Source organism: Gymnoscopelus microlampas, assembly GCF_963454915.1.
Source record: "Gymnoscopelus microlampas genome assembly, chromosome: 14".
In the NCBI taxonomy this organism is placed as follows: domain Eukaryota; kingdom Metazoa; phylum Chordata; class Actinopteri; order Myctophiformes; family Myctophidae; genus Gymnoscopelus; species Gymnoscopelus microlampas.
This window is the reverse complement of record NC_139951.1, coordinates 36,865,690-36,881,371: the sequence shown is the minus strand read 5'-3', so window position 1 is coordinate 36,881,371 and position 15,682 is coordinate 36,865,690. Positions and strand designations below refer to the sequence as shown.

At 42.6% G+C, this 15,682-nt stretch overlaps 2 protein-coding genes across 6 annotated transcripts in view; one reads left to right on the top strand and one right to left on the bottom strand.

Moving 5' to 3' along the window:
• Positions 1-6,198, top strand: part of polr3a (polymerase (RNA) III (DNA directed) polypeptide A) — a 380,370-nt gene extending 374,172 nt beyond the window's left edge. The window contains exon 32 of the transcript XR_014602346.1: positions 6,187-6,198. The gene's annotated coding sequence lies outside the window, so the exon portion shown is untranslated. The remainder of the gene's footprint in view (positions 1-6,186) is intronic.
• pald1a (phosphatase domain containing paladin 1a) overlaps positions 1-15,682 on the bottom strand; it is a 118,306-nt gene that overhangs the window by 93,195 nt on the left and 9,429 nt on the right. The window contains exon 1 of one of the 5 annotated variants that reach the window (XM_084079458.1): positions 14,859-15,151. The exons of 1 other annotated variant lie outside the window; for it this stretch is intronic. Coding sequence is in view for 1 of the 4 variants with exons in the window: in XM_084079454.1 (XP_083935580.1) it covers positions 5,299-5,369 (71 nt within the window). In the remaining 3 variants the exon portion in view is untranslated. Of the gene's footprint in view, positions 1-5,298; positions 5,417-9,732; positions 9,826-12,820; positions 12,844-14,858; positions 15,152-15,682 lie in introns of those variants that run through there. 3 more of the 5 variants (XM_084079457.1, XM_084079456.1, XM_084079454.1) reach the window with 3 other exon arrangements.

Genomic DNA, 15,682 nt, shown 5'->3' with positions numbered 1-15,682 from the left:
AGGGCTCGTCCGAGGACAACCTAGAGATTTCATTTTATTGGGTATTAAAAAGGTCTTAAAAGTCCTTAAATTGTCACTTCACAGTCATCTGGGGACCCCCCCCCCTCCCCAAAAAAAAAAGAAATCGTGGGGGACCCCCATTACACACAGGTTGAGAAGCAGTGCTCTAATAATGCTCAAATCTGCACACTGTAGTGATGTCCATCCTCTGGGTCCTGCCCACTTCACTGTGAAGCTATGGAGAGGATGAAAGAGAAGGGACTAGTGAGTCACTCTCCTCTTTTGTTGTGTCTGGAAGTGAGTGGGCCGCATGTCAGCCTGCCATTTAACAAGAGAGGCAGAGAGCTTCTACTCTGAAAAGCCTCTCCTCTCAGTATCTAAGTATAATAGATGAGGTCTTACTTCTCTGCATTTTCTACACCACTGTAAAAACGTTGTTTCGCTAAAACTGTCTCTAAGGTACTTAAACCCTCTCTAAGGCCAGTAGTTCCCAAACATTTTAGCGTGTGACCCAAAAGAGATTAAGAGAACACTTTATGTCTCCCCCCGGGTACCCAAACTAGTGAAAATAGCCAATCTCCCAGCTCACAACGCGTTGCTCCGAAACACGTTGTGAGCTTTAGTCAGGTTCACTATGTAAAACAATATACTTTCGTCCAAAATTTGTGGAGATTAGCAAAACTATACATTTTTTTTATCTTCAGAACATGGGGAATCCAAAAATCTATGTTTGCATTTGCACAGACACCTGCATGTCCGCCATATTGGACGTTCAAAATGGCCACCATAAAATACATAATTTGTGCTAACTTGGCTTCTAGACGACATAGACAGTTAATTAAATATGCTAATCCTATGTTTTCTGGGTCAAGGAATCCAATAGAGACCTAAAGGATAGTGCACAGGGACTTGCAGCAGCGCACCCTAGGGGATGGTCATGAAATGCAGGTTGACTATGTTAGAAAATATACTTTTGTTATGAATTTTTGATTAGCAAAACTAAAACACTTTTGGAATCTTCAGAGCATGGGGAATCCAAAAATCCTTGTTTGCATTTGCACATATACCTACATGGCCGCCATATTGCATGTTCAATATGGACGACATAAAATATATAGTCTAATTTGTGCTACGTTGGATTCTAGACAACCAACCTTAATTAAATATGTTTTCCAGGTCAAGGAGTCCAATGCAGACCTCAATGTAGTTCTCAGGATTATAGAAAAGCAAGAAAACAAATGTAAATGTAAAACATAGTGTTTATAGTTGTGTAGTATCAACACATCATTGACTTTACAGGTTTACAGGTGTAAAGAAATGGGTGGAAAAACCCTTTGTTTCTGTTGTTTTCAAAGAGAAGAAAAGAAAAGAAGAGGGGGGGGGGGTCAGGGAGAGCAAGGAGATCTAACAGTAATAGAACACATGTCAAGGATATACAAGTGGCATAAACCAACAGATACAGTATGTACATGAGGTTAGATATAAGGCGAAAGGGCCTACTCTGTGTGTCTCCTAGGGTAGTTAATACCCTCACAAAAACATGTAGTAATCCTGGTCACTATACTGCCTCCCCCTGGTCAGCCGGGGCGCCTGATGGAGGGGAAAGGAACTGATTGGAATAACGTGTTCCTTCCACACGCTACGTCCAACCAGGGAAACTCCCCCCCGTCAGGTGATAAGAAGGTCAGTTGGCTCTCATGCATTGAAGGAGGCATGAGCTCGGCCTTGGCCTCCCTAGGCTGGTGGGGGGAGTGTAGTGCCCAGGATCACTTGGCTAATTGGCACCGGGTGAAAAAAGGGTTACAGAATCGAGCGATAAAAATTAGAGAAAAAAAAGCCACAAGGTGCAAGGTGGTGACAGTTTGGTAGGTCTACATTAGCAGCAGGTATGATATTAGACATTAAGGTGCAAAAACAGTATGAACGATTGAACTATACATACAATATCTACTAGATCTATCATTCAGGAATATTCTTTTACAGCTCGTCATCACTGTCTGGGGTGTCATTTTCAGCATTACAGACAGTCCGTGTCGTTTTCGCAGTCACTTCCACATAAACAAAGTTCTGTGCAAGCCAAGTTGTGTCCCCTGCATGAACTTCTCTGGGTTGTCCAATGGGTTTTGCACTGACATCTGACCACTAACAGAAACTAACAGAGGAAGGCGACCTAACACAGGAGGTGAATGTTGCATTGGCCAACTTTGTATGATGTACTGCCCAAGGGGCATCCATATAACAAGCATTCCTGACCTAAGGTGGTATCTGTTTTGCAAACATCTGGCATAAAGCGGCTCTGCTTTTAATCTGTAGCACTCTGAGATTCGTGAGAATGTAAAGTGCGTTATAAATAAAATGTATTATTATTTATTATTATTATTATTAAAGCAGCAAGTTGCCTCCTACCGTTGGTGCCCTTGAGGAGAACATTGAACGTGTGCATGATCAAAGTAGGGTGTGGTGCCAAGCCACTGTGACGTGGCAGAGTCTTTTTGACCCACTCAAACATGGAGCCATGGTGAGATACTACCTACTACCACAAAGGTTCCTCCTGCACCACAGACCATTGTAGAGTTGGTCAGATGTCAGTGCAAAACCGATTGTACAACCCAGAGATGTTCATGCAGGAGACACAACTTGGCTTGCACAGAACTTTGTTTGGAAGTGACTGCGAAAACGATGCAGAATGTAATGCTGAAAATGACCCTCCTAACAGTGATGAAGAGCCGTAAAAGAATGATAGATGATATTGTATATAGTTCAATCTTATAACTTGTCGATACTGTTTTTGCAAGTTAATGTGTAATCTCATGTACATACCTGCTGCTAATGTAGACCTACCAAAGTGTCACCACCTTGCACCTTATGTCTAATCTCATGTACATACTGTATCTGTTGGTTTATGCCATTTGTATATCCTTGACATGTTTTCTATTACTGATAGATTGTTCTCCTTGCTCTCCCCGCCCTCTTCTTTTCTTTTCTTCTCTTTGAAAACAACAGAAACAATGGAGTTTTTCACCCATTTCTTTACATCTGTAAACCTGTGGTGTAATAAAGTCAATGACTTGTTGATATTACACAAATATAAAGACTATATTTTCCATTTACATTTGTTTTCTTGCTTTTATATAATAACTACATTGAGGTCTTTATTGGACTCCTTGACCTGGAAACATATTAACTAAGGTTGGTTGTCTAGAATCCAAGATAGCACAAATTAGGCTATACTGTATATTTTATGTCGTCCATATTGAACAATATGGTGGGTCATGCAGGTATCTGTGCAAATGCAAACAAGGATTTTTGGATTCCTCATGCTCTGAAGATTCCAAAAGTGTATATTTTTGCTAATCTAAACTTTTTAACGAAAATATATTTTTTAACATAGTAAACCTGAATGTCACTGGCCATCCCCTAGGTGGCGCTACTGCAAGTCCCTGTGCACAATCCTTTAGGACTCTATTGGATTCCTTGACCCAGAAAACATTGGATTAGCATATTTAATTCACTTTCTATGTTGTTTAGAAGCCAAGATATCACAAATTATGTATTTTATGGTGGCCATTTTGAACGTCCAATATGGCGGACATGCAGGTGGCTGTGCAAATGCAAACATAGATTTTTGGATTCCCCATGTTCTGAAGATAAAAATAAAGTATTGTTTTGCTAATCTCCACAAATTTTGAACAAGAACACATAGTGAACCTGACTACTTGTAGAACGGCTATTTTCACTTCCGCTTAAAAAGTTACATTTTGTGGATTCTATGGGATTTCTTTTGTTTTAATTTTATTCATGGAATTATTTTTGAAAAATTGTTTGAATTTCTTTTTATTGTATGAAAAACTATTTTAAATATTTTGAAATAAAATAAAAAAATAAAAAAGGGGGGGTATTTACTTGTGACCCACAAAAATCGGTCCGCGACCTACAATTGGGTCCCAACCCACTACTTGGGACTGCTTTTTTCCTATCTACACACCAACTCTCTAATGTCTCTCTCCCCCCTCCCATGTTAATGATCCAAATCTGCAAAGTACGTAAAGCTGTCAAATAATTGTAGTGCGGTAAAATGAACATTTGCCTCTGAGATGCAGTGGTACTATTTTTTTAAGTACAGTACTTGAGTAAAGGTACTAGGTTACTTTCCATCACTGGTGTCATGCTATAATAAAAGTTCCCCCCACCCGCGATAATAAAGGTATCTATCTAAAGTGACTTTACTGTCGGGAGACAAGAGGGAAATCAAGCTAAAGTGAAGCCTAAATGAATTAGTTCTTCAAAAAGTTATCTACATTATAGGCAGGCAAGGCAGTTTTATTTGTATAGCACATTCATCAACAACAAGGCAATTCAATGTGCTTTACACAGAACGTCAAGCAAAGGAAACAATTAAACAATGACATTAGGATGCATAAAACAAACAGTGGTGAAAAAAGTATTCAAATGTTTCACTTAAGTACTCAAAAGTACTCATTGTGCATAATGTCGTATTTCACAAGTTCAAAATGTATAAAAAATCTTTTGAAAATATCCAATCTACAAGCTCACAATGTGTCGCATTGCGACGCATTGTGAGCTTGCAGATCTGCTATTTTCAAATGGCCGAAATGTATATAGGGCTGAAGTGGTTAGTGTGTTTTGCGATAATAATCAAAGTAACTAGTAACTAACGTGTTCAAAGAATTGTAGTGCAGTAAAAGTACAATATTTGTTTCTGAGATGTAGTGGGGTAGAAGTAAAAGTACTGAAAACTGGAAATACTCCAGTAAAGTCAAAATACCTAAAAATTGTACTTAAGTACAGTACTTGAGTAAATGTACTTAGTTACTTTACACCACTGAAAACAAAAGAAGTAAAAAAAAAACAGATACAGTTACAGTGCAGAAGAGAAAAGAAAAAAGAAAAGTGACTCAATCAAAGGCAGCAGCGGCCAACAGAAATATAGTTATAGTCATATAGTTGTGTTTTAAAAGAAATAAGAGTGGCCACAGTGATAGAGATTCAGAGATCACTCTCCTCCCTACAAGTCCTACATTTCAAGAAGAAAGCGAGCAAAAAGTTATGTTTGTTCTCTCTGTGCCTTCCAAGCCCAGCCGCCCCGATTCTATTTAAGTCCGGACCACATTGCCAGAGGCATTTCTTCTGCTCCCTGGTGGTTTTTCTCGCGACTCGAACAAAAAAAACAGAAGAAAAAAGAAAAGAGAGAGAGAAAAAAAGACACCGCAACAACAGTCTCCCTGACGGCCAGTTGAAGGACTCTATTAAGGAGAGGAGAGAGATCAGAGATCTTACGTCTTGGAAGGTGAGCGCTCTGCTCCATGCTGTCCCGAGCCTTTCCTGCGTCCCCGCTTGTTCTCCTCCATGGTTCCCAAATGGAAGTGTATGTGTGTGAACTTGGCATCACCCTCCCTCCCCGTCCCGAAAGAGAAAAATCTCTTCCCCCTCCTCCGAATCTCTCTCTCTCTCCCTCTCCCTCTCTCTCTTTCTTCTCCCACCCCCGCTCTGTGGGAAACACCCCTTTATGTGCAGCAAGAGTCTGAGAGAGTGCCCCGTCCCGTCGCTTTGGGCAGTTGGCACGGCACGGACAACCCCCCCCCGCCCCCCCATGTGCAAGTTTTAACGCTTTTTACAGACCGTTCCCTCTTCCTATCGCTAATCTCAATTAGGTCTCAGCGTCAATCAGTTCTCAACCTCCCCCCAGGGGTCCAAGCAGACCCTTATGGATCTGTGACTCCGGGAAGTGTACAAATGGAACCAATCAATAGCTACTGTTAAAAATCTGCAGTGTTAATCTAACTCTTGAAAGCGTACAAATGGAGCCGAACGGACCCTTAAAGGAATAGTACACCCCATAGACATAGAGACTTGAATTCATGGATATTGTTTTGTTTTTGTCGCATTCCTAAGCCAATAATTTGATGACCAGCGGACCGGTAGGCAGCGGTTCCGGTAAGAGACACAACGGAGACTCTTTGTGTCTCCTACCGGAACCGCTGCTGGTCAAATTATTGGTTTAGGAATGCGACAAAAACATAAAAATATCCATGAAGTCTCCATGGGGTGACTAATCGATAGAAAAAAGTAATTTTTGGGTTGAACTATCCCTTTAAGGGTCCGTTTGGTTCTATGTGTACGCTCTCAAGAGTTAAAGACCCATAAGGGTCTATTTCGGACCCCTAGGGGGGTCCCCGGCCTGGACCTCAACATTGCAGACCCACAGTGTCCTATCTCATACAGGGGGGAAGGAGGAGATTCATAGTTGAACTCGTGTCTCGAAGGAGGGACGCGGCCAGAGGGGAAAACAAGGGGTACATCTGGTAGCCAGATGGCTTTTAACCCTTTAAAGACCGGGAACCGCATCTGTGTTTGCATTTTAAAGATGTATTTTGGCTATTCAAAAAATAGCAGATCTACAAGCTCATAGCGCGGCACTCGGTGCCGCGCTATGAGCTTGTAGATCTGCTATTTCTTTGAAAAGGTGTGGATTTTTTTTTGCAAATCTTTGAATATATGTATATATTTTTTTTAAAGCGAACATTTGTAACTCAATAGCTTTGCTTCTGGGGGATTCTACAAAATGTCTTCTAAATCCTAACAGATTTCTTATGTTGCTATAATATCAGTGGTGCTCAAACTTTTTCATGTCAAAGACCCCCTAAGAATGATATGCATTAGGCCACGGACCCCCCTCCCCCATCTAAAAATATTTAGTTCCAGGGACCCCCATAAGCAAAGATTTGAGTAAAAAAAATTATATATATATATATTTATTCAAAGATTTGCACACAAATCACGATTCTTCTTTTGTCAAAAATAGCTGATATACAAGCTCGTAGCGCGGCACTCGGTGCCGCGCTACGAGCTTGTATATCTGCTATTTTTTAATAGCCCAAAAACATCTAAAATAAATGACACAGATGCGTTCCCGGGTTGAATGGGTTAAGCTGGGCCTTCTTTCACAGGGGAAAGGCCACGGCACTACGACAACAGTCGGCTCTCTTGTACTGTAAAAGCAACCAGAGAGACAGACTGCTGAAACCAAAGGAGCGTGGCATGTGCTCTGCTGCAACATTCAAATAAAAAGAGATCCTTTATGAACAGCAGATGAAAATATCCCATTTATATGGATCGACTGGTGTGATTAATTAACCACATGAACCCTACAGCTACTGCTACAGCGTCCCAATTCTGGACATCATGGCACGATAGGCACAAAAAGAAATATAGGCAATTATAGGCATGCAAATAGTCGATCTGCAAGCCTACAACACGTTGCTTAATGCTTACACCGTTTGTTCTCAAAGTGCGGTACAGGGGAACCCCAGGGGTCCTTGGGGGGGTTCCAGGGGGTTCCCAGATAAATGTGTTATTATAGCATCCCAATAAAAAAAATGTTTCTCTATTTTTCAAAAATAGCAGATCTACAAGCTCATAGCGTGGCACCGAGTGCCGCACTATGAGCTTGTAGATCTGCTATTTTTTTTAAATATTGAAAATGTGTGCAAATCTTTGAATACATATATTTTTTTAAGCAAACATTTGTAACTCAAATCTTTGCTTCTGGGGGTCCCTGGAACAAAATATTTTGAGACGAGGGTGCGCGGCCAAATACATATAATTTTGGGGGTCCCCGACATGAAAAAGTTTGAGAACCACTGGCTTTCACAACAGCTGTTTCCGACGAAGGCATCTGGTTATATTGGGGGGAAAGGAGGAGACCAAATATTGTCCCCTGAGGGAGTTTGAGTGGTTAAAAGTCATGCAAAACTAAACTTTCTTCCAATCATAAGCCGTCCCCAGTGATCCCAGTGTGCATCCTCTTTGATTTGATTTGAACTCAAACACACATCACATCATTTGCCAATCTGGGATCCCAGGTCAAATAAAAAAGGAAAAACAGCGCCCCCAGCGTTTTTCACTTTTGCATTTGAGTTGTGCAGCTCTGAATCTGTTCTTGAGAGATTACATCATCGCATACGACAGTGTTTCTCAAACCTTTTCATGCCAAGGACCCCCAAATTGATATGTATGTGGCTGCGGACCCCCACCTGAAAATATGTTGTGCCAGGCACCCCCCGGAAGCATAGATTTGTGTTAAAAATTGTCATAAAAAAAAAGAAGCTATTTTTGAATAGCCAAAGAATAAAATATGGATAAAGGACACATTAACACATTTTGCTGGGGATCCCTCGGTACTCCCTTCCCCCCTTCCCCCCTCTCCCTCAGGACCCCTGGGGGTCCCCGGACCCCACATTAAGAGCCACTGGCATACGACACATACTCTACATACAAAACACCATGAATTCATCACTTTATGGCAGTGGTTCTCAAACCTTTTTTTTACCTTTTTCAAGGACCCCAAGGGTCCATTTGGAACCCCCCTTAAGGAATCCCGAGGGTCCCTGGACCACACTTTTTTGAGAACCACTGATTTAAGGAAACTCTCAAGGCTAGAGAAAGGTTTCGGTGGAATGTTTGATCTGTTGCTAAGCAACAGCTGCAGATGATGTTTGTACTATATAGTTAAGCTTGACTTATTCAAATCATGAGGTCATCATATCAAAGTGGACACATGCTACTGGGGAAAAGAAAGAAACACCTTCCACTTCATGTCAGGTGAGTCGGCCAATGATATGCCCAGTCTACACTGTCTGCTATTTGATGATGTTATCAAGTGAATTTAATCAGAGAATTAGATAAACCAGTGGTTCTCAACCAGTAGTCCGGGGACCACCGGTGGTCCTTGAGGGGGTCCCAGGTGGTCCCCAGCTAAATGATGGAGAGTTGGTAATCAAATGGACCCTTATAGATCTTTAACTCTTGAGAGCGTAAAATGAAACCAAATGGACCCTTACGGGTCCATTTGGTTTCATTTTACGCTCTCAAGAGTTAAATTATTGTTAAGCATCTGCATTACTTAATTTACAAGAACTCTACACAATTAGAGAATGTAGAATAATTGTTATTTTGATCAACGTTTGCCTGTTTATCTCTCCTATGGTACCACATCAATACAGCATGGATGGTGTTGTGGACGAAATCTTATCCAACGATAGCAAAATATTGGGTCTGAGAGGCTAAATCTCATGAAATGGTGGTCCGTGGCTCAAATGCCGAATAAACCTTGTTACGAAAAAGGTTGAAAACCACTGAGATAAACCATTACATTCCTAGTCTGAAGTTTGCTGTTAATATTATGACATCACTATTTGATGGAGAGGCAGCAGAACTCTACCATTCCACGCTTAAATCTACTGTAACTTTACATCAAGTCCTGCTTTTAATGTGCAGTTTTACAATTGTTCACCTTTATCATGTACACTACATCTTCCAGATGACCCACACATGATTCTTACAGATATTTTCATGTCAACAATATAGTCAACAAGCAGTTGTACATCACAGCTGACCAGAAGTCAACTGTCGTCAGTTCCAGAGTGCAAGATTTGTTGTTGTCAAATTGAAACTCTATAAAAACAACTGCAACCGTTTGTTTACATAATAAACCTCACTCGCTCATAATGACTTCCTATCGCTATGCTTTGCAAAAAATGTTCAAATGTGCTGCTAAATTAACTGACACTTTGTGAGAAAAGCCAGGAAGCCAGGTTTAGGTCATGGATGATGTATGATAAATGGTAAGACGACTCAGTTAAGCTGGATTTATTGATGGTTCAGGTGCGGCTCGGTTGTACCTGAACAATCATAAAGGTAAGACGGTCTTACCTGTTCACCCTCCCTCTCTCTCTGTTTAGCGAGACCAAAGGAGCAAACAAAAACAACAAAGTCTCATATAATATAAATCCCCCGCTACATGGTCCTGTCAGGCGTCTCTCTCCTCCGCTCACTCGCTCGCTCCCAGGTCCATTTCAGCATGCGGGCCAGGCACCACGGTCTGCCAGGGGCGGGAGCGGGGCAGTCGGGGCGGTGGCCTAACTAAGTAGAAATAGCCCTCTCAAGTCATAAACATCCTCCTGTAGAGAGCCAATCAAAGGCAACTCATCAGAGAGAGGGAGCTGTTTATTCCACATGTCAAACCCGGGGAGCTACTGCACCACTCATGTGGCCAATAAAACACTGGGACAAACTGGGACTTCCTCTAGTAAAAACACAGGGAGGGATGTCAATTAAAACAATGCGACCATGCAACTCGCGCTGCATTAAAAGAGCATCTTGGAGTCATCTTCCCAAACTTTGTATAGCGTCGCTCAGTCACCAAAATGCAAAAGGCCTACTAGCTACTACTGTACCTCCCTGGATGTGAACCGCTTAGCAGCTTCACGGAGGCCATCTGCATAAAGATAATGCAGAACGCAGACCCCCGATCACAGCCAGCCAAGTTCAGCCCCAAAGCACTGCTTTTTAAAACATTAGCGCAGCCAGAATCAGTGTTGCCAGATTGTGTGAGAGAAGGTCTATGAAAACAAGCCCAAAATAAGCGACTAATAGGCCACACAAGCACTTTAAACCTATATCGGCTATTTGGAAATAGCCAATATACAATTTGGAAATAGCCGATCTACAACGGCCACAATGCGCTTGTAGATCTGCTATTTTCAAAAACAATCTTGGAATAAAATGTGAATTTTTTTTTAAACATTTTAACAACACAAATCTGGTACGGGGCTCCCTGGCTGGCAAAACATCTTCAGATGGGGGGTTAGGGAGGGACAGATAATTAATTTTGGTCATGTCAATTCATGTCAATGACATGAAAATGTTTGAGAACCACTGGTTTAAACAACATTAGGAAGAAAGCCCCAAAAAACGCAACCCGCGCAAACTACCAATATTTACAAGCAACTTTACAGAAAAACAAGCCCACGGTCGCTTATAACAAGCGGACATGGCAACACTGGCCAGGATGTGTGCCAAAAAAAAAGCACGGATCACTCTAGTCACAATAAAAACCGAGGGGGAAACAGCACAGGAAAATCCTCAGCACTAATTGAACACTGGGAGTGTAAAAAAAAAAAAAAAAAGACCTCTTAGGGATTTATTTGGGTTCCTCTTTTCTTTTTACAAACTAAAACACTGAAGATTTTCCTGTGTGGATGGAATGGATCCCCCCCCCCCGGCCCCCACCACCACCCGCACACACCCCAAGCACTCTGCTCTTCCATTCAGGGTCGCCCCCCCCTTATTTAAATTCAGTCGGCGTCCCAACTTTGCTGTAGCAACTTGTAGCAGACAAAAGGCTCTAAATGCAGACAGGAAGGCGTGCGCAGCTGCAGGATGCATCTGTTGGTGGCCCGCTTCGAAACAAGAGGAAGGATGCCGATATATATGCTCCTCAACGCACCAGAGAGAGATGCAGCGGGCGGGAAGGCTCAGATATGGGGTTCATATAGGGCTGGGGTGGGGTGATATGGCTTCAAATCAATATCGCGGTAGTTCTAGGCTCTCCCTAGGCTGGCAGAGGGAGAGTAGCGCCCAGGATTACATAGGCAATTGGCACTGGGTGAAAAAATGTGTTAAAAGATTGTGGGATAAATATTAGCGTAAAAAGACAAAATTATAATAATATTGCGGTTGTTTCAAACTTTTGCCTTGATTAGGATTAATGAACGACACATGTGTTAATTTTGGTAAATAGTGAAAATAGCAGATCTACAAGCTCACAATGCGACGCGTTGTGAGCTTGTTGTGAACCACTATTGTACAACAAACTAGAATACAGAGTTACGTGTTTTTTTAATCAGACTGATTAACCGCCACGTAGCTGATCTACAAGCTCACAACGTGTCGTATCGCGGGCGCGTTAGGAGCTCGTAGATCTGAATTGTTGAAAACGTTCAAAAAACCCTATGTCTATAACAACATGCCCAAACTTAATTAAAAAGAAATCAAGACTGCATAAATAAAAAGTCACATAATGGCCGACATATCGGCCAAAAACCACTATATGGGTCAGGCTCTATCCGTTACGTGCCTTTATCCACAGACCCTGGGGGCATGGCAAGTTTCCATGGAGGCCTATCATTCAGTCTGATAATGCCAGCCTGTCTTGCTCATGGTCATGCCAATGCTTCTCCAAGGGAACAGAGCGCTCAAGTAGGAGATACTAATAATCTGCTGCTCTCACATTCATGTCAAGTAAGGCTACACTCTGTCCCGGATCAACAGTAAAATTTACATTGGTTTCATTTGTTTCAATGCCGTTGCTTTGAGTCGGCTTAAAAGGAGTGGTTCACCCAAAGAAATGGCTAATTTCGAACATTTTAGATTTGTTTTACAATAAGGACATGCCTAAAGTCGCAGGACACCGGGTTGAAAGTGGTCAAATTGGCATGAAAAAGCAAACGGGAACAAGGCCTTGGCGCTTCAGTGGCGCGGGGCGCTCAAAAAAGCTGTTTTTTGCGTGCGAACAACATGGTAAAGAGTGCAATAAAGCACTGCATCAAACACACGGTGGTTTTTAGGGAGACATCTCACAGATTCTCTGGCGCTGCTCAAAGAAAGTGCGTTTGACTTATGATGTGGTATGTGATGGGTTTAGAATGGTGAGGATTACACCAGAAGGCCAAGTCAAGTCAGATCACATTCATCATCACAGGATACTCTGTGTGCTGCCCAGAGCCGCTGAATGGAAATACACACACACACACACACACACACACACACACACACACACACACACACACACACACACACACACACACACACACACACACACACACACACACACACACACACACACACACACACACACACACACACACACACACACACACACACACACACACACACACACACACACACACACACACACACACACACCTAACTTCAGGGCAGAGAGGAAGGATAAGCACACCTTGACAGGAAACGCTTAGTTGTGAGCGTTTGAAACTTCCTCCTCTCTGCAGCTGTACGCGTCTGTCAGCGAAGGGGACACAGGGTTAAAGAGACGTTCCGTAACCCCACAGGACACACTGCCAGTTCCTGAACTGAATATCACAGTGTTGATCACATGGAAATGAGCTCAGTACTTCCTCCAAAGAAATCTTTGTTTTGTTGGAGCTGCTGCTGCATAGCAGGCCGCATTGTGCAATTGTGTCGGCTTAAAGTTTTTGATGTGCGTTTTTTGGAGCTTTTCCAAAAGAAAACATCCACAAAGCCCCCCCGTCAATGAAGACACTATCACACTGCCACAAATAGCTGTTTATCCAGAGACGACAGATGGAGAGTAATGAACCTCAATCTCCTCATACTCAAAGGTTCAAAGTACTCAAAGACACGTTTTTTTTACAACCAATTGAAAAGTTGTCCTTTTGAAATGTGAAAGAATAGATTGGGAAAATACCCGACCTACAAGCTCACAACACTTCCTTCACAGCGCGACAGGTTGTGAGCTTGTAGATCTCGGCTATTTGGAAAATAGCCAATGCATACAGTACAGTGCAGTAGTTCTCAAAGTGGGGTCCGGGGAACCCCACGGGTCCTTGGAGGGGTTCCAGGGGGTCCCCAGCAAAACGTGGCTACTTAAAAATAGCAGATGCCATTTTGAACAAATTTGAAAAAATCTCAAAAGAGAAATACTATTAACACAATCTGGGGGTCCATGGCACAAAACATGTTCAGATGGGGGTCCGCCACCAAATATATATCAATTTGGGGGTCCTTGACACAAAAACAGTTTGAGAACTACTGCAGTAGTAGTACAGGGTTAAAGTGGTTAAACTGATTTTGACGCTATATTAACTTGTTTTGCTGAGGCCCCTTCAAGGACCCCTGGGTGTCCCCAAACCCCACTTTTGAGAACCGCTGTATCGGAACAAACAGTCAGACCAGTAGCATTCCTTTCCTCCGTGAAAGGGCTTGACATCAGGGCTGCTAAAAAGGAGACGGCGAAATCTATTTTTAACACCGTGCCTGTAATTTATTTCATTTCAAGATGGCAATTTAATCCCCTATGATTTCAAGGCTGAAGTAATGTGGCTTTCATTTTTCTCCAGACCAGCGTCTGACCGCAGCATGCTGTCAGTGCCATGAGACAATCTGACAGCACTCTGCATGTCATACTGCAGCTTTGATTATACCAAGCTACGGTTGAGATCAGGACTGCAACTATCAATTATTTTCTTGGCGACTGTTCTATTGATTACTCTGTCGATTAATAACGTTTGAAAGAAAAAAGCTAAATACAACCCCCCCCCCCCCCCCCCCCAATCGATTATTTTGATCACGATAAACCGATTATTTATTTTTCTTACAATCAATGACAGTGATTAGTTCAGTTTAACTGTTGCACCCTGGAGCTACAATTGATTTCCACAGCATTTCTCTTCAGCTTGTCATTTGTTATCGCAGAGTGACAGAATGGCACGTCAACATGTGTACAGCAAAAACATAACCATAACTCCCCCATTTGGAAGAGTTACTACTTGGATTATGTCTCCATGGGCACACGGCCCAGTTACAAAGGGCAGGAATGCCATGAGGCCATGTTATAAATGTAAACTATTTAGCTACGGAGCTCAAGAGTCAAGTCTCAGACCCATCCACTAGAACACGTCCAATCCAATGTGCTTTAACACTGAAATGCCTCTACTTTGGAAATAAGCTGCTGCTGTATTTCACAATAAAAACAGATGTTGTGGTTGGAATATATTCTGCGGTCTAGCCTAATAGCGCAATGTTTACGTTCCGGATTACCGGGCAATGATAGCATCACAGGCATCTTCCTGCTCATCTTGATATAGGTGCTGGTGCTTGTAAAATAACAAGATGAATAACATGTGCTCAATATCCTTCAACGAGGGATACAGATTGGATGTTAAGCAGCAGCAAAGTGCCCAAAATCCTACACAAGTACAGTTTAAAAATAAAAAACGCATTCGCTGCGACAGTACCTGACTCTCAGCTGTTCTGCACACCATCCAAGAAGTGCTCCTCCAGTCTCTGATGAACACACACACACACACACACACAAAAAGAAGAAAAAAAAACGAAAGAAAATATGGTGGGTTGGAGAAAAAAAAGATTCAGAGCACGGCAGCTCTCCAAAGCAGCAGTGGCAGCAGCACCGGTCTTCAGTCAGACATCCTTCCAGCTTCTCCCTAATCTGTCTGTCTGTCTGTCTGTCTGTCTGTCTGTCTGTTCTCGCCCGGCGTCTCTCTCTGCTACGGCAGGCTAGCGGTCTCGCATCATTAACGCGTCCTTATAAAGCGCGGAATGACTCAATGAAAGTGCCCTTCAGCGAGGAGGACGGCACGGCACGCAGGCTGGCAGTGAAACACAGCGGGGGAGACTGAGAGAGAGACAGAGACAGAGAGAGAGAGACAGAGAGAGAGAGAGAGAAGGGAGGCAGAGCTCCACTTTAAAAATCAGGCACAGATCGGAGACGGCGTGCTCTCTGCATGCACCAAGCGCGCGCACGTGTGTGTGTGTGTGTGTGTGTGTGTGTGTGTGTGTGTGTGTGTGTGTGTGTGTGTGTGTGTGTGTGTGTGTGTGTGTGTGTGTGTGTGTGTGTGTGTGTGTGTGTGTGTGTATTATTATTATACTTGTGTGGGCCAAATGTCCTTTGGGGTTGACGTTACGTCTGATTTATACTTAGTTTCATGCCAGTGTCACACAATTTTAGGCTTTAAAAGGCAGGTTTCAAAATGGCAAAGAATTGTAAAAATGGCATTCATAAAATCGCCCTCCTAAAAATGTGGATGACCTCACAAGTATA